Consider the following 21,242-nt stretch of genomic DNA (forward strand, 5'->3'; position numbering starts at 1 on the left):
ACCCAGCTGTTAGTGTATGGCCAGAATTCTTTGTATTTGTACAATTGTAATAAAGGTAAAAAATATATAGATCGTTTTCTTTTTTTCCTTTAATAGAAGTTCAGTATGCATCAACAATACATACCGGTAATAACATTTCTAGGAACACTTTCTCTGATAGAAATGAACATCTGTTTAAAAGAACAGAAACAGATCTTTTTTGAGGTCACCTACAGTAGTACTGTACGTTAAAGTTAAACTGACTTGGCAAATGTAACACTGTACTTTAGAAAATCTATTCATACGCATATATATGAATGTACAGTATATGTATTCATTCATTCATTACTCCAATAAATCCCCCAGAGCCGACATGGCTTCAGCCAGGCCACCGAGCTTGTGCGGGTAGAAATGTTCTGCCCTGCATTTAGGGCAGGATGTGGTGGTTTGTTGTAGTCTGTCGATACAAACAGCACAGCCAATGATGCTGTTGCAGCAGGTTGAGACGTATGGGTCTTTGACTGGATCTGAAATAATGGAAACAATATTTAAAATATATAATACTGTCTGATGGGATGGAGGGATCTCACATCAGCTGTTTCACTGTATTTCAAACTATCCAATGGTTGATGTAAATGTATGACATGCGCTAGGTGCCCAAAAAGGCTCTAGGAAGGCTTGTTAGTTTCCTGTGGAGCCAGGTGTGTTTGAACCTGCCACTATTCTGAATGTAATTAGTGTCTACACAGACCCAGTTGGGTGTTGCACCTAGTGAATCAGTGTGTTACAATAAAGAAGGACTTGTAGACACTTATTAATTTCAGAATAAAGCCTTATTAAACCTTACTTGTACAAATGATACACGCAAATGCGTGTTTAACGGCATCAACCTGGGCTGACGTCAGGTACAGTAAGGTCCTACAATCGGTGCCCACGGAATCCACCAGCTTGTTGATCTTTTCCAGTACTTCTCCAAGGCCCTGGGATGCTAGAACAACTTCCTCAATTTGACACTTCACCTCATCAAGGCCTGTATCTTCATGGCGACTGAAAAGCAGACAGAGCAAACAACACAAAAAGATAGGTCAAAACAGTGTCATCCGTTAAAAAAAAAAGTGTAGAAAACGTACGTAATACAAGCCTCTCAGCTATAAATGACAATTGACATCTATCATTTTGGCTCTATCTTGGTCTCATGGCTGTCTTTACACAGAGGGACTTCAATAGTATTCTTTGCCTCTGCAAAGCACACTTACTGTAGGCTAGGTGAGACCTGCCGGCGAAAGACCAGACATTAACAGAAGACAGCATATACTCTCTTGGACAGTGGTTGAATCTAAGCTTAGATGAGCGAGAAAGGTGCGCTCAACTCAATTATAGTAAATGGGGTTTGAGTGCATTTCGGCCTATGCCGTCTTCAGGGTCTTGCTTCCATTAAACAAGTAAAGAGAGTATGGCCCAATCCCAATGTCCGGACTCACGGACTCACAGACTTTGGTGCGCGTTCTCGCGAAATTCGTAAGGGTTTAGGGCTGTCCCAATGTCGAATTACAACGGGCGGGAGGGTTTGAGTACAGACTTACCGAGCCCTTTCCGTGAGTCTGCATCGGTGCAGACTTAACCTAAGGGAATTACCCACAGTTCAAAGTGTTGTGACGTTTACCGCGGAGATCATAAAAAAATCCGGAAATGAAGGTAAACAACAGCACGCACGACAAACGTGCATGTTGCAAATGTTAGCAACGTCTTTGTTAGTAAACATCGCCAAGGTACATGTGATCTCGTGAAGTGCTGTCCCAATCCCAAATACCTATCTGAGCCTATGTGGCCTCACACACTCACTCACTTAGCACCTGAGATCAATTAAGTCTGTGAGTCTTTAGTTCTTAGTCTTTAGGGCTGACATTGGGATTGGGCCCATATCTCTCATAGCACTACTACAGACAATTGCACTCATTGATGCACTTATTACACTCATTGATGTACTTATTGTGGTTTTGAAATTGTTGCTAGAAGCACTCTAAAAAGCTTAAATGTTTTTACCATGTTGTAAGTCACTTTGGTTAAAGTGTCCGCCAAATGTAATGTAATATCTTGAGTGTGTTTACTTTTTCAACACCCTTGAATCTAAGCTTACCACCCCGCTACATTTTAGAAGTTCCATTTCCTTACTCAAGTTCAAGCTCATTCAAACCACCCACCCACCAAGTAGTTGTGGTAGAAAATGTAGTCCCTCAAATAAGTGCAAAGTTCATAGACTGACCTTTGAAGGGCCTTCGCGGCGGATGCTCTGGCTGCTGCAGAGGCCCTTAAAGCAGAGGCTGAGCCAGATGCTGCGGTGGGCAGTGGCCGGGTAAAAGAAAACCTAGCTGCCTGGGCTCCAGGTAGTTCAATACTATCGCCGCAAACCTCATAATGGGCCTTGTCCACCAGTGCTATGGAGCTGAAATGGCCATCACTTTCCTCAGGGAAAATTGCGGTGTTTGTGTCATCAGTTAAGTAGAGGGTATGCTCAACCACCTATCCAAATACAAGTAGTGCAAGGTTAATCAAGGAGCAATATTTATATTGGTATTATGGCAGTGGTTCCGAACCTGGGGGTCCGCACAATGTTGCCTGGGCTGAGGTGGTGAGGTCTACATTATATTTGCGCACATTAAATGTATAAAATCCCAATAACACACCCAATAATCAAAACACTGTATAATCCAAATGAAAACATTTTTGTTCCACATTTAAATTCATGTAGCTATTTCTTGCCTCTGACCTCTGAACTTGCGTAAGCAACCTTCAGGTCGGGCTTTAGGCAAGGCATTGGTAATTCATCCCCGGACCCTGATTGTTGAGTAAAACAATGTCTTGTGTGTGTATGTGGGTAGGAGTTCAGGTAAGGGGCCCTGGCTTGTCTTAGACACAGGCAGGGGGACTTCAAGAACCCATAAAAATACATTTGAATGACCCTGACGTATCCTACATTCTTAATAGTAGTCCTTGAAGGTATTTTTTTTGATTCATTAAAACTTAATATCGTATGGATCAATTTACAGCAAACCATCACTAAGGGATCCAAGAGGAGATTCTAAAAGCTAGCTTACTAACTGTCCAACACTAGTGAAATGAAGCATTTTGTGACGTGGTTTGCACTGACTTTGGGGCTCATGATTGCCCAGCACAAACTAGCCTTTATATTGTACCACGTGCATAAATACTAGTACAATTCTTACAATCAGCATCAACTTCACCACTCTCCCACAGACTCCTATCTCCAGCACTGTCTGGTTTTCCCATCCTTTCTGCTAGTCGAGCAGTGATAAAGCTAAAGCTAAAGCTAATGATTTCTTCCTTAGCTACGATAGCTAGCCTAAAAAACCGTTTAGGGCCAAGCCGGCCGACATGAAGCTATATTAAATGACATCGTTTTCCAAAACCCGAAGAGAAACGTCAGTCATGACGGCCACTACACTGTCAAAGTGGGATAAAGCATGTTTTCAGGAGCAGCAGTAGCAGCACCCACGCAAGCGATCAGTTAGAGAATAATGTTTTTTAAAAAAATACTTCAGGACTTACCTGAAAAATAGTCGCAACTTTGTGGACAAACATGTCATCTTCTTTTATAGAGACGCGTTTATTTCCGCGTCTCAGAATGTAATTGTTGCACTCAAGTTGTTGCATAGACTCTAGAAATAGAGCTCCCCAGTCCCGCCCCTCCTCCGAGAGAGGTGCTTGTCCGGAAGTAAAATTCTCATTCATTTCTCCCATTGACTTCTGGAAAAATTCGGATATAAAGAGTTTTAGACCATGCCTTAGGCTAACCAGCTACGATGTGACTCATAAGCATATAACTTATAATTTCGAGTGAAAAAATGAACAGAAAATGTAAAAAAGGCGAAAGGTACAAGACTGTTAGCCTGGCACGCCCTCCCAGTGACGCAACGCCTTCAGGCTTTTGCTGCTGGTCTGGTCAACTGCTCATTGAGAAGGATTTCTGAGTTCCCGAAATCTGCGGAACTGCCCCCTTTGGTCGAGAACCAATCAACTTTGAGCAGCTCCAACGGCTCTGGGTAGAGGCGTGTTCAAGGCAGAGGAAAGAGTGTTGTTATTGGTTTAAACTCGACAAACCGCTTTCTGACATCTACCAGTAGCAAATCCAGGCACTTAAAGGAGGCGGGTCAACCAGCGCTTGCAAGAAACCGTGTTAGTACCATAGACTGTAAAAAATATGGACAAAGCGTCTGTGACGTCACCCATAGATTTCTGAAGAACTCAAATGAAGCCGTTTATGGGGGGTATGGGCGGCGCCATCTTGGGAAATCTTGGGAAATCATAACCACGCCCACATTCTGGCCAATCCAATCAAATGGGTGAAAGGGCGGGCTTTGTGCGAAACTGAGCCGAACAGGTGATCTGTTCTGCTCGGCTTGTTCAGCTAAACAGCTAATACGTTACGATTACGAGACTGGCAAGCTAGGCTACTGCTACGTTTACTGCGAAGCCACCGAAGTCGAAGACTGATTCTAACCCACCTGAATTTGCTGGTAAGTTGAACCGTGTTCATGTATGTCTCTTAAAGGCATGTGTTCAGACATCTTATGATTATGTATCCTGCAAGCTAACCGGGTAAACTCATAGTTAGTGCTGCTAACAAGTTAGCCTACTACAAATAATGAACGGAGTTGTGTTTGCGCCTTCTAGCAGGTGAAATAAGCTAGCTGTTAACGTTACGTTACCCCATTTACAATAAACGATAGAGAAAGTTAGACTCCACTACGGATACATTGATCTTTAGCTTTAGTGATTAACGTTACCCATCTCTGTTCTCATTTTATTATTGGTAATGTAGTTATGAAACGTTGAAACGTATGATCCTGTGACATTGAATGTGGCGGTCATTTCATTGTAACATTAACAATAATTTATGTCAACATCAAGCTCGCCTTATTCCGTCAAGTTATTGACAAAATCTTAGTCTAGTATTAGTTGTACATCATTGATGTGTTTTATGTTTTAGCAATAATCATGGGTTTCATCAGGTCCCTTTCCACAGGTGTATTAATCAAACACCATGCTGTCTGCATTCATAGTCAAGGTGCTTGATTTTATACACCTGTGGAAAGGGACCTAATGAAAACAATGAATATACAAGGGTGTTGTGTCATGGATTATGCAATGAGTAAAACTAAATACAATTTTAGAGCAATGATTTGCACAATATGTAATTTTACTGTCAAAATCACACTCGTGAATAGGTACTGATTACAAGTGTTGTTAGTTGACACTTGTGTTGTACTTGTATTGCATTTCATTGTAGGTTATACAGGTATGAATGTAATTAAATGTTTACCTTTCTATTTTGGCAGTACCTAATGTGTGGATCATTGAAGACTGCTATGTTTGCTGTGGAGAGGAGGTGGCAAGGAGGTCCCTGAGCTCTAACCTGGGACTAAATGCAGGTGAAATGGCTTGGCTGGGGTCGACTGAGGTGGCATAGCATCCTTCTCCTTTTTGCCTAGTCCCTGAAGAGTGGATTTTGCCGCAGAGATGAAGCAGAACCTGTGTGATCTCCATCTGCTCTGCGTCATCGATGGGGATCCACAAACCCCAAGAAGATCGAGTATGGGTGAACAGCAGCTTTGTGTTGGGTCATGCCCCATCCACACAACTTTGCATTGTTTCTTAGAGACCAGTGGGGTGTCCTACGAAACTCGATTAGTGGCTTAGCGAGGTATGTTGCGCTCAAAACCAGGGTATGCTGTCATACGAAAGTGGATTTGTTTTAGCGTCGCTGTATCACCATGGTGTCTTATGCTCGCAACCAAACCTGGTCGGGAGCGGGTTATGTGCTTAGTTATAGCTCAAATCGTGAAATATCACCGCCCTCTGACCAATTCTAACCAATCAATTATCTTGAAAAACGAAGTTATCTCACGTGTGCTAATCTGTCATACTTTGAAGAAGTCCAGCCCCGCCTCTGCAAACATTTAGAATCTCGAAGGCGCTTTTAACTATGTTGTGCGTGCAAATATGTCACTACAATGGACATGCATGCCATACAATATCTGATGACCATCGACTTTTTGAAGTTATAGGTTAGACACTAAAAAAGACCACCCTAGATTTCGCTACCGCTCATAAATGCGGAAGTAATCGTTTTTAAACCTAGGCTGTCTTGTGCGTCTCCACGTTTCCCGATTGGTCAAAATCACCCCAACCACGAGAACGCGCACAGATCTGAGCTGAAAGCCTAGTTTGACAAATTTATCACCTACCTGCTGTCGTAGGATCACTTAACTTAATACCCAAGTTGAGGCTTTGTGCAGCCTCGATATGTCTAGATAACCTAGATTTGTCTAACTTGCTTCGTAGGACACCCCATAGGTTAATCTGTCTGGGGCAATGAATATTTTTTAAATATTGTTGAATGTCTATCCAGCCGAATTCAGTAGGCAACCTGCATTTTGATGGCACTGAACTTGCACTTACAAATGGTTATGGAACTTTTCTAAGAGATGCTGTTACTGATACTGATGGACTGTTACACCCTTTCCTTTACTTATGTCAAAACCAATGTCTGTTCATTAACAAAATTACTGTTGATGGCACTGAAGTTGAAAATAAAAACACAAATGTTTATGGGACTTTTCTGGTCTGGACTTTTCTGGTCAACTGTGACCTACATTTAACTTGTGTCAAACCAGTTTTGTCTATGCTGTCAAACATTTACGATTAAATTGCAGTGGGAGCAAAAACAATCAGTAGGTTGAATTAAAGACCCAGATGCGGAAGTACATTTGCATTTTTACTTATGTCTTGAGCATTACAGGTAAATAACACAATGTTGTAAGCTAGTAAATAGTCAGTATATAGACTGCTTTGCAAACTCAGATGTAAATAAGGTAATCATGAAGGGGTCTGCTGGTGAAGAGTCTTTGAAATCAGAAGTTGTCACTGGTCGAGAACTGTTAGGAGCCAGCTCCTCATGTTCAGCACCCACTGGTTCAGCCTGGCTGGATCACCTAAAGAGAAACTTGACACAGGCAAGAATGGTAGATTGTTAATCATTGTTATAATCAAATTATTTGAATTACACTCCAATGTGGGACATATCAGTCTGTTCTTGTATTGCATATATTGATTTGGCACACGCACATGTTACAGTACACTTTTGTTTCCTTGTGTCTAACCTATAACTGACAATGGTATGTTGACTAGATGTCGCTCGTTATCACAGCTCCCGTGTTCAAAGTATACAGTCAGGTTCATAGCGGTTCACCTCAGCAAGCCGAAAGCAAGCCGTTTAATGTGAGGATTGAGGAATCTTCGGCTTAGGTTAATGTCTTAATAAACGTTTTGATCTTAAATGCAACAACCGAGGCTGTAAATTGACAACAGACTAAGTATTCCCTAAAGGTTTTTTGAAGAAAACACATGTACCCTTACACAGTCTGTTTATTGATTACAGCTAACTCAAGTACCTGGGACTAGTAACATTAACATGAAGCTAACTCACAACAGCGGTTTTCACTACATTTCTTAAATGAATGTTTGTGGGTGCTTCTGCCATTAGGTTTCAACAATAAGCAAATTAGTTCATTACTTCCTTAACGTTACACTTACGTGGGTATTTCCGATAGTAAGCCAGCATGTTTGCGGTAGGTTAAACCAAAACCAGAGACATACCACAGACGCTAATTTGTCCTAGCGATTTATGCTAACGTTAGCTTGCTACTGATGCTAAATAGTGCTAACGTTCACATAAGCTAGCAGCTACGTGAAATAATAGTGGAATGTCACTTACCGGAAAACTAGAGTGATGTCCTCTTCTGGTGTCGGTTAGTACAGTTAATAGCAGAGATATTTCAATAAAAATGTTCATAGAGGATACGGTGATGAAGATTCAGGATCACGGCTGAGAGGTCCACTCGCTGGCAACGTCAACCTCGACATTGGCCAGCTGTCAATCAAGTTGACGACGTCATTCATTTTTTATATCCAAATGCGATCCAAACTAACGAGTTAGAAAAAAATTCACCCCCCTCACAGTTGTCAGGGACCGGGAAACTACCGAAAAATACAATAAAAGTCCATGGGACCAGGCTTTAAAAACACGAATTTACGCCGTGAAAACGGACATTTTAACATGGGCGTCTATGGAAATTTGCTCTGTTTTGGGACCAGTCCCCAGCGGATTTTCGAGGTATTGCAGTTTTTCGAACTTCCGGGTAGGCTTCATTGTTCAGTTTAGAATGTTGCCGCTTGGTTAGTACAGGCTGTTGGTCAGACTAAAGTCTCGCAGAGCCTTTGAAAGTCGATGGTAATCAGGCTACAAGACTGTGTACATATCTTAAATTCCGAGATAGAGAACTCAAATCCCAGGATGCTTTGCAAACGTAAACACATTTCCAACATTTGCAGCCTAAAGATAGTTTAACATGGTTCCATATTAATCTGAGAAAAGAAGATGATTACTTCCTACCGTTTCCATTGAGTAAATTCAACCTTCAAGATGAGAAAACCGTTATTTTTCGGAAGACCACACATCGGTCCTGATCAGCCCTGCAGCCATTTTAAGTTTTGAAGTTCCAGCGAGACGAAGCTGGACGATAGGCGCGGGAAAAGCTGAGTACAGTTTGTTTGGCATTGCCATGGCAACGGCGATCTCTACCAATCAAAGGCTCTGCTTTCACCAGTTTTACACGTTAGGGTGTCGGGTAGTGTAGTACTCTCTCGTTAAATCGTGAATAAAGCATTGTTTTCTCAAAACAAGGTTGATGCCCCCATTAACTTTTGACATCTATATGAGCAGGTATAATCGCTTAGTCACATCGTAGCTGGTTTTAAGTCTACCATGGACGGTTACGATGTTATGGCTTATTCTCCAATTGTCAATGGAGAAATTGTATTGGATTTTTACTTCCGGACTAGGCTGTGGGCGGGACTGGGGAGCTCTGGGTTAGCGATAAACTCTCCTTTGCTCACATGCGGCGCGCTAAGCAGCATAACTTCCGGGGCATAGAAACTTGACAGAATGAAATATCAAAATTGAAATAGTCACGAGGACTGTTTTTTGATTGGTGTATATTTGAAATAAACTTAACATTGAATATTGTAAATAGAGGTTGAAATCTGTTTTCTTGTCTGCCATTAAAACGGAATAATGAAATAACAGCTGGTATTGAGTTGTCCAGTTCTTAAAGTGGTATTAACTTATTTAAGGGATGCCTCATTTTATTATAACAAGGCAAAATAGGCTATGTTGCCTACAGGCAACACCGTACCAGAGGCGCTAACTGGTTTGGGTGTGTTTCTGGTTCCAGAAGCAGCACCTGAGTGCTCATACTGCATGCTGTCTTCACTTCTTCTTGAAGCCCCTTCATCAAATCTACCCCTGTCGTCGGAACCACAGGCTCTAACTGGTTTGGGTGTGTTTCTGGTTCCAGAAGTAGAACCTGAGCCCACTTGCTGCTCTTTGACCGTTTTACCTCCTGGAGTCCCTACCTCTGCTCCTGTTCCATCTCCGGACCCCCTCCTGGAACCAGAATCAGAATCAGAATCAGAACTATAGGCAGCTGCGCTGTGGGCCACTGTTGAAGAAGTCGGGTGGACAAAGCTGGTGCTGGTGGTGAAGTCCATTAGGTCTCTCTTGGGGTCTTGGCGCGTCCAACTTCTGTGCTGCTCTGGGCCTCGCCCATTATCCTTCTGGCGCCCACCGGAGTCTGACCAGTTCAAACTGGCGCTTACCCCATCAGTTCGATTTCTCACGTTATTGGCCATCTACAAACATACAGTGAGAAGATGTGAGGGTTTTTATCATAGCACTTTACCCTGCAATTTGATGGTCTACATCACAGCAATAATGGGGCTCTCAAGTTGCTTTATCTTTTCACCAAGGTGTTATGGTGATGCAATCATTACTTGCAAAAATTGTAGTCAAACACCTCCCAGCTCTGTGCAATTCTATGGTGGATTTGGAATTGTCACATACACAAAGAGGGAGAGTAGGGACAGTTGCAACGTGTGGCAGTTGCAACATTGTAGATTTCTCCAATCAGAAACAAGCTAGAGTGATGAAACTCATTTTGCACATGCTCAGTTGGACCCGCCATCTTTCTGTAAGATTTCTGCCAGTTTTGAACTTCTCTTCTGGGAGAACCAAAAAGCAGGGTCAAAAAGTAAAATTTTTTATGATCAGAATTTTTCTCCGTGTCAAAACTATTTGCAGAAAGTATTGTTAAGTTGTATCATTTAAATATGCAGTTTCTTAGCTTTTAATAGGCATAGCTACCATGTGTCAAAGCTAATGTGCTAAGCTTGTATGGGTGTTTTTAAAATGGCTGTCCCTGTGGGGACGGTTGCTGTCCCCACAGGTCCATTTAGGCCAGTCAATCTAGCTCAAAAAAGGGCCAAACCTGTAACTAATTGCAATAGTAATGGTTCATACTTTTTATTGATCCTTAAACCCTCCTGCATCACATATTAAAAATCTACCCATTTATATTTAGTGGAACATGCTTTTATTCAAGGTCAAAGGTAGCAATTTCCAATGCATTTTGCCATTGGGATTTACTACAGGTGAAATGGGTGAAATTTTAAACTATAGATATCAAATTGAAAATGTCACAGTTGTTTACTCACATTAAGGCAAATATTTTTTGTATTGCAAGTTTTCTGAAATGTGATGTTTAGATATGCAAATGAGACCGGTTTTACCTAAATATGCAATAATTTGCATATATTTCTAGAAAACTAAATCTGAACAATAGGTACAGTCAGCTTCAAAATAATTGCTGCATTTTGCTTCTATATTGGATACCAAAAGCCTATGCAAAGGGAATATTAGATATTGCTTCATTTCACCTCAGAAATGAGGAAATCAAGTCAAGTCAAAATCAATGCGTTTCAATGGAAGTACATTATAGAACAAATGATTGTCAATGATATGGTATGATGAAAGTATCTCAATGCATGCCAAGTCACATAAAGAAGATATTGACCTTTAGACATAAACATATCAAGTGAGTTGGCATGCACTGAGATACTTCCATCATACCATATCATTGACAATCATTTGTTCTATAATGTACTTCCATTGAAACGCATTGATTTTGACTTGACTTGATTTCCTCATTTCTGAGGTGATATGAAGTAATATCTAATATTCCCTTTGCATAGGCTTTTGGTATCCAATATAGAAGCAAATTGCAGCAATTATTTTGAAGCTGACTGTACCTATTGTTCAGATTTAGTTTTCTAGAAATATATGCAAATTATTGCATATTTAGGTAAAACTGGTCTCATTTGCATATCTAAACATCACATTTCAGAAAACTTGCAATACAAAAAAATCTTTGCCTTAATGTGAGTAAACAACTGTGAAAGTTTCAATTTGATATCTATAGTTTAAAATTTTACCCATTTCACCAGTAGTAAATCCCAATGGAAAAATGCATTGGAAATTGCTACCTTTGACCTTGAAAAAAAGTATGTTCCACTAAATATAAATGGGTAGATTTTTTATATGTTAATTAGATATACCTAGGGATCACAAAAAACTTTGAATGATTACTATTGCAATTAGTTATGGGTCAAACGCTAGATTGACTGGCCTATTATGTATACCACAACTGTGAATCAGACAGTGAGTAATTTTCTGTCTGATGTTGATAAAGTCAAGATGGCTGTTTTGTTAGGTCTGTTTCTTTAATTAATTAATACAGGCAACACCGTACCAGAGGCGCTAACTGGTTTGGGTGTGTTTCTGGTTCCAGAAGCAGCACCTGAGTGCTCATACTGCATGCTGTCTTCACTTCTTCTTGAAGCCCCTTCATCAAATCTACCCCTGTCGTCGGAACCACAGGCTCTAACTGGTTTGGGTGTGTTTCTGGTTCCAGAAGTAGAACCTGAGCCCACTTGCTGCTCTTTGACCGTTTTACCTCCTGGAGTCCCTACCTCTGCTCCTGTTCCATCTCCGGACCCCCTCCTGGAACCAGAATCAGAATCAGAATCAGAACTATAGGCAGCTGCGCTGTGGCCCACTATTGAAGGAGTCGGGTGGACAAAGCTGGTGCTGGTGGTGAAGTCCATTAGGTCTCTCTTGGGGTCTTGGGGCGTCCCACTTCTGTGCTGCTCTGGGCCTCGCCCATCATCCTTCTGGCTTCCATCGGAGTCTGACCAGTTCAAAATTTTGCTCATCTCATCAGTTCGATTTCTCACGTTTTTGGCCATCTACAAACATACAGTGAGAAGATGTGAGGGTTTTTATCATAGCACTTTACCCTGCAATTTGATGGTCTACATCACAGCAATAATGGGGCTCTCAAGTTGCTTTATCTTTTCACCAAGGTGTTATGGTGATGCAATCATTACTTGCAAAAATTGTAGTCAAACACCTCCCAGCTCTGTGCAATTCTATGGTGGATTTGGAATTGTCACATACACAAAGAGGGAGAGTGGGGACAGTTGCAACGTGTGGCAGTTGCAACATTGTAGATTTCTCCAATCAGAAACAAGCTAGAGTGATGAAACTCATTTTGCACATGCTCAGTTGGACCCTCCATCTTTCTGCAAGATTGCTGCCAGTTTTGAACTTCTCTTCTGGGAGAACCAAAAAGCAGGGTCAAAAAGTAAACATTTTTATGATCAGAATTTTTCTCCTAGTGTCAAAACTGTTTGCAGAAATATTTTTAAGTTGTATCATTTAAATATGCAGTTTCTTAGCTTTTAATAGGCATAGCTACCATGTGTCAAAGCTAATGTGCTAAGCTTGTATGGGTATTTTTAAAATGGCTGTCCCTGTGGGGACGGTTGCAACGCTTTGTTGCAACTGTCCCCACAGGTCCATTTATGTATACCACAACTGTGAATCAGACAGTGAGTAATTTTCTGTCTGATGTTGATAAAGTCACGATGGCTGTTTTGTTAGGTCTGTTTCTTTAATTAATTAATTAATACTGAGCCATCAAAATGAACTGTAATTATTAAAATAAAATAAAGTTTTTTTTCGCACTCTTCAAAGTCAAGATTGCACATTACAACAGTTCTGAGTGTTTTGTTAGGTCTGTTTCTTTAATTAATTCATTAGTTAATACTGAGAAGTCGAACTGTGGTTTCAAAAAATAAAATAAACTAGAAAACGTAATTTCGAGGAAATTAGCAGTGCATGCAAAAGCAAGACATAAGATAAAATGTGAAACAAACTTAAATTTACAAACCGAACCAATACGTGATTGAACTTTTACTCTCTGAAGCTTGACTTTTCCACCTCTGAGTGTGAGTGCGTGTGAGTGTGCGTGTGTGTGTGTGTGTGTGTGTGTGTGTGAGTGGATGTAAGGAGCATGGCTTTCTATGATGCAGTGAAATGGGGGAGTTAGGTTAGAATGTTGTGGAGTGCATGGAGAAGTGTGGTATATGAAGTGCTGCAGTCAGGTGTGTGTGTGTGTGTGTGTGTGTGTGTGTGTGTGTGTGAGTGAATGGGTAGACAGAGAGAGCTGATAATGCAGGTTCAATTTAACTGGCTGTCAATTAAACTTGATAGGCCCTTGAGCAGCTGGCTCTTGACACAGGTGCAAATCAGCTTAATCAGCAGTGCAGTGCGATAGACCTCTGAAGTTCGCCTACAAAAAAGCTTGCCATATATGGGCAGTTGGCTTCAATTAACTCCCGGATCTCCTTATATGGGCAAGGATAGCTGCTTCAGAGGTCTATGAAAAGTCAATGGGGAAACATATTTTGCTAATATCTCAAAAAGTATCAAGTTTACAGAACTGAAATATACATAGACTTAGTCTTATTTTCAAGACCTACGTAACAAAGTTTGAACCAAGTTTCTACGTTAAACGGTTGAAGCTAATTAGGACCTGGTTAGGAGAATAATAATAACTAGAGAATGTAATTCCAGGGAAATTACGAGTGCATGAAAATGCAAAAATGTATAGATACAGTAGATAATGTAGATATAGTTACTAAGGTGTAGCTAGGGTAAACATGGTGGTTGCATAGTTTAAAGAAAGCTGATAGTGTGAAGGTAGACAGTTTAAAGCTTAAACATTACAGTTCTAACTGAACTAATGATTTCTAGCAGTTATGCTAACAATGCTAACTATGCTAACAATGCTAACCAGGCTGATTAGCTAACTAAGCTAATCATTTCTAACAGTTATGCTAACAATGCTAACCAGGTTGATTAGCTAACTTAGCTAACCATTTCTAGCAGTTATGTTAAAAATGCTAACTATGCTAACAATGCTAACTAGCTAACTTGCTAGTGAGGACTTTTATTTTGAAACATTTGTTGATAGGGTATCTATGGTGGCCACTATCAGGAATAAAGAAGTTACTGTAGTAAAATCATGTTGGTTGCTATGGAAACGGTCATAAACGCTTAATTTTAATGGTTGCTATGTTGGTTGCTAGGTACATGGAGGTTTCATGTAGTTGACTGGAGGCATAGTTGATGATAACTGACAGTTGGAATGGTTGAACAGTTAAATAGTTGAGTAGTTTCAATGGTTAAATGATTTAATAGTGTATTATTGCAGTGAGGACTTTTATTTTGAAACAGTTGTGGACAGAGGAAGTATGAAACAGGATCTGTAGTCTTAATGAGATTGTATGCTTAAAGCCTGAGAGAGAGAGAGCTGCTGCAGGTGGGGCTGGCCACCTGGCATAAGATTCTAATTGCCCTATTATGATGTCATAGTCCAATGTTAAGTCTATGGGAGAAAAAATGTTTTAAAAAATTAATATAAATTCAACGATAAAGTTTTCAAAGTTGAAAAATACAAAGCTAAAGTCACCTAAGTAAGACCTACGCAGCGCAGTTTGAACGAAGTTTCTACGTTAAACGGTTGAAGCTGAATTGGACGCACAAAAAGCGTTAGAAGAAGAATAATCGCCTATAATAATAACTAGAAATGCAATTCCAAGGAATTACCAGTGCATGAAATGCAAAAATAGATAGATAATGTAGATATGGTTGCTAAGGTGTAGCTAGGGTAAACATGGTGGTTGCATAGTTTACAGTGAGTTGATAGTGTGAAGGTAGACAGTTTAAAGCTGAAACATTCCAGTTCTAACTTAACTAATGATTTCTATTCATGTTAAAATGTTGATTAGCTAACTTAGCTAATGATTTCTAGCAGTTGTGCTAAAAATGCTAATTATGCTAGCAATGCTAACTTTACTAACAATGCTAACCAGGTTGATTAGCTAACTTAACCGATGATTTCTAACAGTAATGCTAAAAATGCTAACTATGCTAACAATGCTAGATTTGCTAACAATGCTAACCAGGTTGATTAGCTAACTTAGTTGATGATTTTTTGCAGTTATGCTAAAAATGCTAGCTATGCTAACAATGCTAACCATGCTAACTAGATAACTTGCTAGTGAGGACTTTTATTTTGAAACATTTGTTGCTAGGGTATCCATGGTGGCCACTATCAGGAAACAAGAAGTTACTGCAGTATAATCATGTTGGTTGCTATGGAAACGGTCATAAACGCTTAATTTTAATGGTTGCTATGTTGGTTGCTAGGTACATGGAGGTTTCATGTAGTTGACTGGAGGCATAGTTGATGATAACTGACAGTTGGAATGGTTGAACAGTTAAATAGTTTAGTAGTTTCAATGGTTAAATGATTTAATAGTGTATTATTGCAGTGAGGACTTTTATTTTGAAACAGTTGTGGACAGAGGAAACAGTTAACAGGATATGTAGTCTTCAGAGAGATTGTATGCTTATAGCCAGAGAAACTGACAGTTGATACAGGTGTGATCAATTTAACTGGCTAATCTTAAGAGAGCCAGAGTGTATTATGCTTAAAGCCTGAGACAGAGTAAATGATTTAAAAGTTGAATGTAGATAGTCTAATTAATGTTGATAGACAGAGAGTTTAATGGATGTTGATAGGCAGATTGTTTAATAGATGTTGATAGACAGTTTAATGGGTGGATGAGTGAATGGTCTGAAGAAGATGAATGGATAGAAAGTTGGATGGAATGTGCCTTATATTCTTGTAGAGTGGAGAGACACAGCTCTCTACTGAGAGTAGTGGATACAGATACAGGTGTAATCAATTTAACTGGCTAGTCTTAAGAGAGCCAGAGTGTACTTAAAGCCTGAGACAGAGTAGATTGTTTAATAGTTGAATGTAGAACGTCTAATTGATGTTGATAGACAGACTGTTTAGAATAGGTGGATGATGGAATGGTTTGAAGAAGATGAATGGATAGAAAGTTGGATGGAATTAGGAAGACTTAAGTTGATACAGTTGATACAGGGGAACAGAAAATGTAGTCTCAAGAGAGCCAGTGTAGCCTATGTTTAAAGTCTGAGAGAGAGAGAGAGCTGCTGCACCTGGACTGGCCACCTGGCGTAACATTCTAATTGCTGCCATGATGTCATAATGAGCAATGTTAAGTCTATGGGGAAATTTTTAATAGTTTTTAATTCATAGTTTAAAAAGTATAAAAGTTACAAAGTTGAAAAATATATTCCACAGGTCTCCTAAGTAAGACCTACGTAGCAAGGTTTGAATCAAGTTTCTACGTTAAACGGTTCAAGCTGAATTGCGAGCGTTAGAAGAAGAAGTGGAACTAGAAATGCAATTCCAAGGAATTACCAGTGCATGAAAATGCAAAAATAGATAGATAATGTAGATATGGTTGCTAAGATGTAGCTAGGGTAAACATGGTTGTTGCATAGTTTACAGAGAGTTGATAGTGTGAAGGTAGACATTTTAAAGATGAAACGTTCCAGTTCTAACTTAACTAATGATTTCTATTCATGTTAAAATGTTGATTAGCTAACTTAGCTAATGATTTCTAGCAGTTACGCTAAAAATGCTTATTATGCTAGCAATGCTAACTTTACTAACAATGCTAACCAGGTTGATTAGCTAACTTAACCGATGATTTCTAGCAGTAATGCTAAAAATGTTAACTATGCTAACAATGTTAAATTTGCTAACAATGCTAACCAGGTTGATTAGCTAACTTAGTTGATGATTTTTTGCAATTATACTAAAAATGCTAACAATGCTAACCATGCTAACTAGCTAACTTGCTAGTGAGGACTTTTATTTTGAAACATTTGTTGCTAGGGTATCCATGGTGGCCACTATCAGGAAACAAGAAGTTACTGCAGTATAATCATGTTGGTTGCTATGGAAACGGTCATAAACACTTAATTTTAATGGTTGCTATGTTGGTTGCTAGGTACATGGAGGTTTCATGTAGTTGACTGGAGGCATAGTGGATGATAACTGACAGTTGGAATGGTTGAACAGTTCAATAGTTGAGTAGTTTTTAATGGTTAAATGATTTAATAGTGTATTATTGCAGTGAGGACCTTTATTTTGAAACAGTTGTGGACAGAGGACGTAGTGAAACAGGATCTGTAGTCTTAATGAGATTGTATGCTTAAAGCCTGAGACAGAAGGTGCCTCTCATATAGCGTTTACGCGTCCTCTCTCGCTCCTCACTGATCTACATAAAGAATGATGGAGCGGCAACAATGGGATAGTCTAGCCCTTCTTCTATCTTTCTTTATGTAGATCATTGTGGATCGAGGAGCGAGGGAGGACATATAAACGCTGCTTGAGAGGGACCCACAGTAAATACTTTAAAAGTTGTATGTAGATAGTCTAATTAATGTTGATAGACAGACTGTTTAATGGATGTTGATAGGCAGATTGTTTAATAGATATTGATTGACAGTTTAATGGGTGGATGAGTGAATGGTCTGAAGAAGATGAATGGATAGAAGGTTGGATGGAATGTGCCTTATATTCTTGTTAAGAGAGACACTACAGCTCTCTGAGAGTAGTTGACACAGGTGTAATCAATTTAACTGGCTAGTCTTAAGAGAGCCAGAGTACTCTTAAAGCCTGAGACAGAGTAAATAATTTAAAAGTTGAATGTAGATAGTCTAATTAATGTTGATAGACAGAGAGTTTAATGGATGTTGATAGACAGATTGTTTAATAGATGTTGATAGACAGTTTAATGGGTGGATGAGTGAATGGTCTGAAGAAGATGAATGGATAGAATGTTGGATGGAATGTGCCTTATATTCTTGTAGAATGGAGAGACACAGCTCTCTACTGAGAGTAGTGGATACAGATACAGGTGTAATCAATTTAACTGGCTAGTCTTAAGAGAGCCAGCCTGAGACAGAGTAGATTGTTTAAAGGTTGAATGTAGATCGTCTAATTGATGTTGATAGGCAGACTGTTTAGAATGGGTGGATGAGTGAATGGTTTGAAGAAGATGAATGGATATAAAGTTGAATGGAATTAGGAGGACTTATTTTGATACTGTTGTGCGCAGAGGATACAGGGGAACAGAATAGTCTTCAGAGAGGAGCCTGAGAGAAACTGACAGTTGGTGCCCAGGTGGCCGGCCACCTGGTGTAAGATTCTAATTGCTGCCGTGATGTCATAATGAGCAATGTTAAGTCTATGGGGGAAATTGTAATAGTTTTTAACTAATAGTTTAAAAAGTATAAAAGTTACAAAGTTGAAAAATATAAAGCAGGCATGGCATAAGCAAGACCTACGCAACAACGTTTGAATGAAGTTTCTACGTTAAACGGTTGAAGCTGAATTGGCTGCGTTAGAAGAAGAAGTTTAACTAGAAATGCAATTCCAAGGAATTACCAGTGCATGAAAATGCAAAAAAGATAGATAATGTAGATATGGTTACTAAGGTGTAGCTAGGGTAAACATGGTGGTTGCATAGTTTACAGAGAGTTGATAGTGTGAAGGTAGACTGTTTAAAGATGAAACATTCCAGAACTAACTTAACTAATGATTTCTATTCATGTTAAAATGTTGATTAGCTAACTTAGCTAATGATTTCTAGCTGTTGTGCTAAAAATGTTAATTATGCTAGCAATGCTAACTTTATTAACAATGCTAACCAGGTTGATTAGCTAACTTAACCAATGATTTCTAGCAGTAATGCTAAAAATGCTAACTATGCTAACAATGCTAGATTTGCTAACAATGCTAACCAGGTTGATTAGCTAACTTAGTTGATGATTTTTTACAGTTATGCTAAAAATGCTAGCTATGCTAACAATGCTAACTATGCTAACTAGCTAACTTGCTAGTGAGGACTTTTATTTTGAAACATTTGTGGCTAGGGTATCCATGGTGCCCACTATCAGGAAAGAAGAAGTTACTGCAGTATAATCATGTTGGTTGCTATGGAAACGGTCATAAACACTTAATTTTAATGGTTGCTATGTTGGTTGCTAGGTACATGGAGGTTTCATTTAGTTGACTGGAGGCATAGTTGATGATAACTGACAGTTGGAATGGTTGAACAGTTAATAGTTGAGTAGTTTCAATGGTCAAATGATTTAATAGTGTATTATTGCAGTGAGGACTTTTATTTTGAAACAGTTGTGGACAGAGGAAACAGTTAACAGGATCTGTAGTCTTCACAGAGAGATTGTATGCTTAAAGCCTGAGACAGAAGGTGCCTCTCATATAACGTTTACGCGTCCTCTCTCGCTCCTCACTGATCTACATAAAGAATGATGGAGCGGCAACAATGGGATAGTCTAGCCCTTCTTCTATCCTTCTTTATGTAGATCATTGAGGATCGAGGAGCGAGGGAGGACATATAAACGCTGCTTGAGAGGGACCCACAGTAAATACTTTAAAAGTTGTATGTACTGTAGATAGTCTAATTAATGTTGATAGACAGAATGTTTAATGGATGTTGATAGGCAGATTGTTTAATAGATATTGATTGACAGTTTAATGGTGGATGAGTGAATGGTCTGAAGAAGATGAATGGATAGAAGGTTGGATGGAATGTGCCTTATATTCTTGTTAAGAGAGACACTGATACAGCTCTCTGAGAGTAGTTGACACAGGTGTAATCAATTTAACTGGCTAGTCTTAAGAGAGCCAGAGTGTACTCTTAAAGCCTGAGACAGAGTAAATAATTAAAAAAGTTGAATGTAGATAGTCTAATTAATGTTGATAGACAGAGAGTTTAATGGATGTTGATAGACAGATTGTTTAATAGATGTTGATAGACAGTTTAATGGGTGGATGAGTGAATGGTCTGAAGAAGATGAATGGATAGAATGTTGGATGGAATGTGCCTTATATTCTTGTAGAATGGAGAGACACAGCTCTCTACTGAGAGTAGTGGATACAGATACAGGTGTAATCAATTTAACTGGCTAGTCTTAAGAGAGCCAGCCTGAGACAGAGTAGATTGTTTAAAAGTTGAATGTAGAACGTCTAATTGATGTTGATAGGCAGACTGTTTAGAATGGGTGGATGAGTGAATGGTTTGAAGAAGATGAATGGATATAAAGTTGGATGGAATTAGGAGGACTTATTTTGATACTGTTGTGCACAGAGGATACAGGGGAACAGAATATGTAGTCTTCAGAGAGATTGCCTGAGAGAAACTGACAGTTGGTGCCCAGGTGGCTGACCAGCTGGAGTAAGATTCTAATTGCTGCCGTGATGTCATAATGAGCAATGTTAAGTCTATGGGGGAAATTGTAATAGTTTTTAACTAATAGTTTAAAAAGTATAAAAGTTACAAAGTTGAAAAGTCATAGCACACATGTCCTAAGTAAGACCTACGTAACGCAGTTTGAATGAAGTTTCTACGTTAAACGGTTCTAGCTGATTTGCGTGCGTTAGAAGAAGAATAATAAGAAGAAGAAGAAGCCTAGGAAGAACAGTACAGTGCATTTTCATGCACTGTAATAATAACTAGAAATGCAATTCCAAGGAATTACCAGTGCATGAAAATGCAAAAATATATAGATAATGTAGATATGGTTGCTAAGATGTAGCTAGGGTAAACATGGTTGTTGCATAGTTTACAGAGAGTTGATAGTGTGAAGGTAGACATTTTAAAGATGAAACGTTCCAGTTCTAACTTAACTAATGATTTCTATTCATGTTAAAATGTTGATTAGCTAACTTAGCTAATGATTTCTAGCAGTTACGCTAAAAATGCTTATTATGCTAGCAATGCTAACTTTACTAACAATGCTAACCAGGTTGATTAGCTAACTTAACCGATGATTTCTAGCAGTAATGCTAAAAATGCTAACTATGCTAACAATGCTAAATTTGCTAACAATGCTAACCAGGTTGATTAGCTAACTTAGTTGATGATTTTTTGCAATTATACTAAAAATGCTAACAATGCTAACCATGCTAACTAACTAACTTGCTAGTGAGGACTTTTATTTTGAAACATTTGTTGCTAGGGTATCCATG

General features: G+C 39.3%; 2 protein-coding genes across 3 annotated transcripts in view; both read right to left on the bottom strand.

Annotated features, from left to right (window-relative positions):
• Positions 1 to 21,242, bottom strand: part of LOC134101448 (poly(ADP-ribose) glycohydrolase-like) — an 81,740-nt gene that overhangs the window by 40,696 nt on the left and 19,802 nt on the right. For both annotated transcript variants that reach the window (XM_062555157.1, XM_062555158.1), the window contains 2 exons: positions 11,926 to 12,201; positions 9,475 to 9,750 (listed from right to left, as the gene is read on the bottom strand). In XM_062555157.1, the coding sequence (XP_062411141.1) occupies positions 9,475 to 9,750; positions 11,926 to 12,201 (552 nt within the window). The remainder of the gene's footprint in view (positions 1 to 9,474; positions 9,751 to 11,925; positions 12,202 to 21,242) is intronic.
• LOC134101449 (uncharacterized) lies at positions 130 to 5,347 on the bottom strand. The gene is made up of 4 exons (XM_062555159.1): positions 3,547 to 5,347; positions 2,243 to 2,499; positions 827 to 1,026; positions 130 to 506 (listed from the first exon to the last, which is right to left on the bottom strand). Exons 1-4 carry the CDS (start codon positions 3,736 to 3,738, stop codon positions 325 to 327), a joined length of 831 nt encoding a protein of 276 aa, XP_062411143.1. The 5' UTR covers positions 3,739 to 5,347; the 3' UTR covers positions 130 to 324.

Source organism: Sardina pilchardus, chromosome 14, assembly GCF_963854185.1.
Source record: "Sardina pilchardus chromosome 14, fSarPil1.1, whole genome shotgun sequence".
NCBI lineage: Eukaryota > Metazoa > Chordata > Actinopteri > Clupeiformes > Clupeidae > Sardina > Sardina pilchardus.

What these genes read in the sequence shown, in the direction of transcription:
- LOC134101449 (XM_062555159.1), bottom strand. Translation starts at nt 3,738, where the DNA reads ATGGGAGAAATGAATGAGAATTTTACTTCCGGACAAGCACCTCTCTCG. An exon ending in GCCGCGAAGGCCCTTCAAAG is followed by an intron (nt 1,027 to 2,242) that starts GTCAGTCTATGA and finishes TCTGCTTTTCAG; the next exon opens with TCGCCATGAAGATACAGGCC. An exon ending in TGCGTGTATCATTTGTACAA is followed by an intron (nt 507 to 826) that starts GTAAGGTTTAAT and finishes CCATTATTTCAG; the next exon opens with ATCCAGTCAAAGACCCATAC.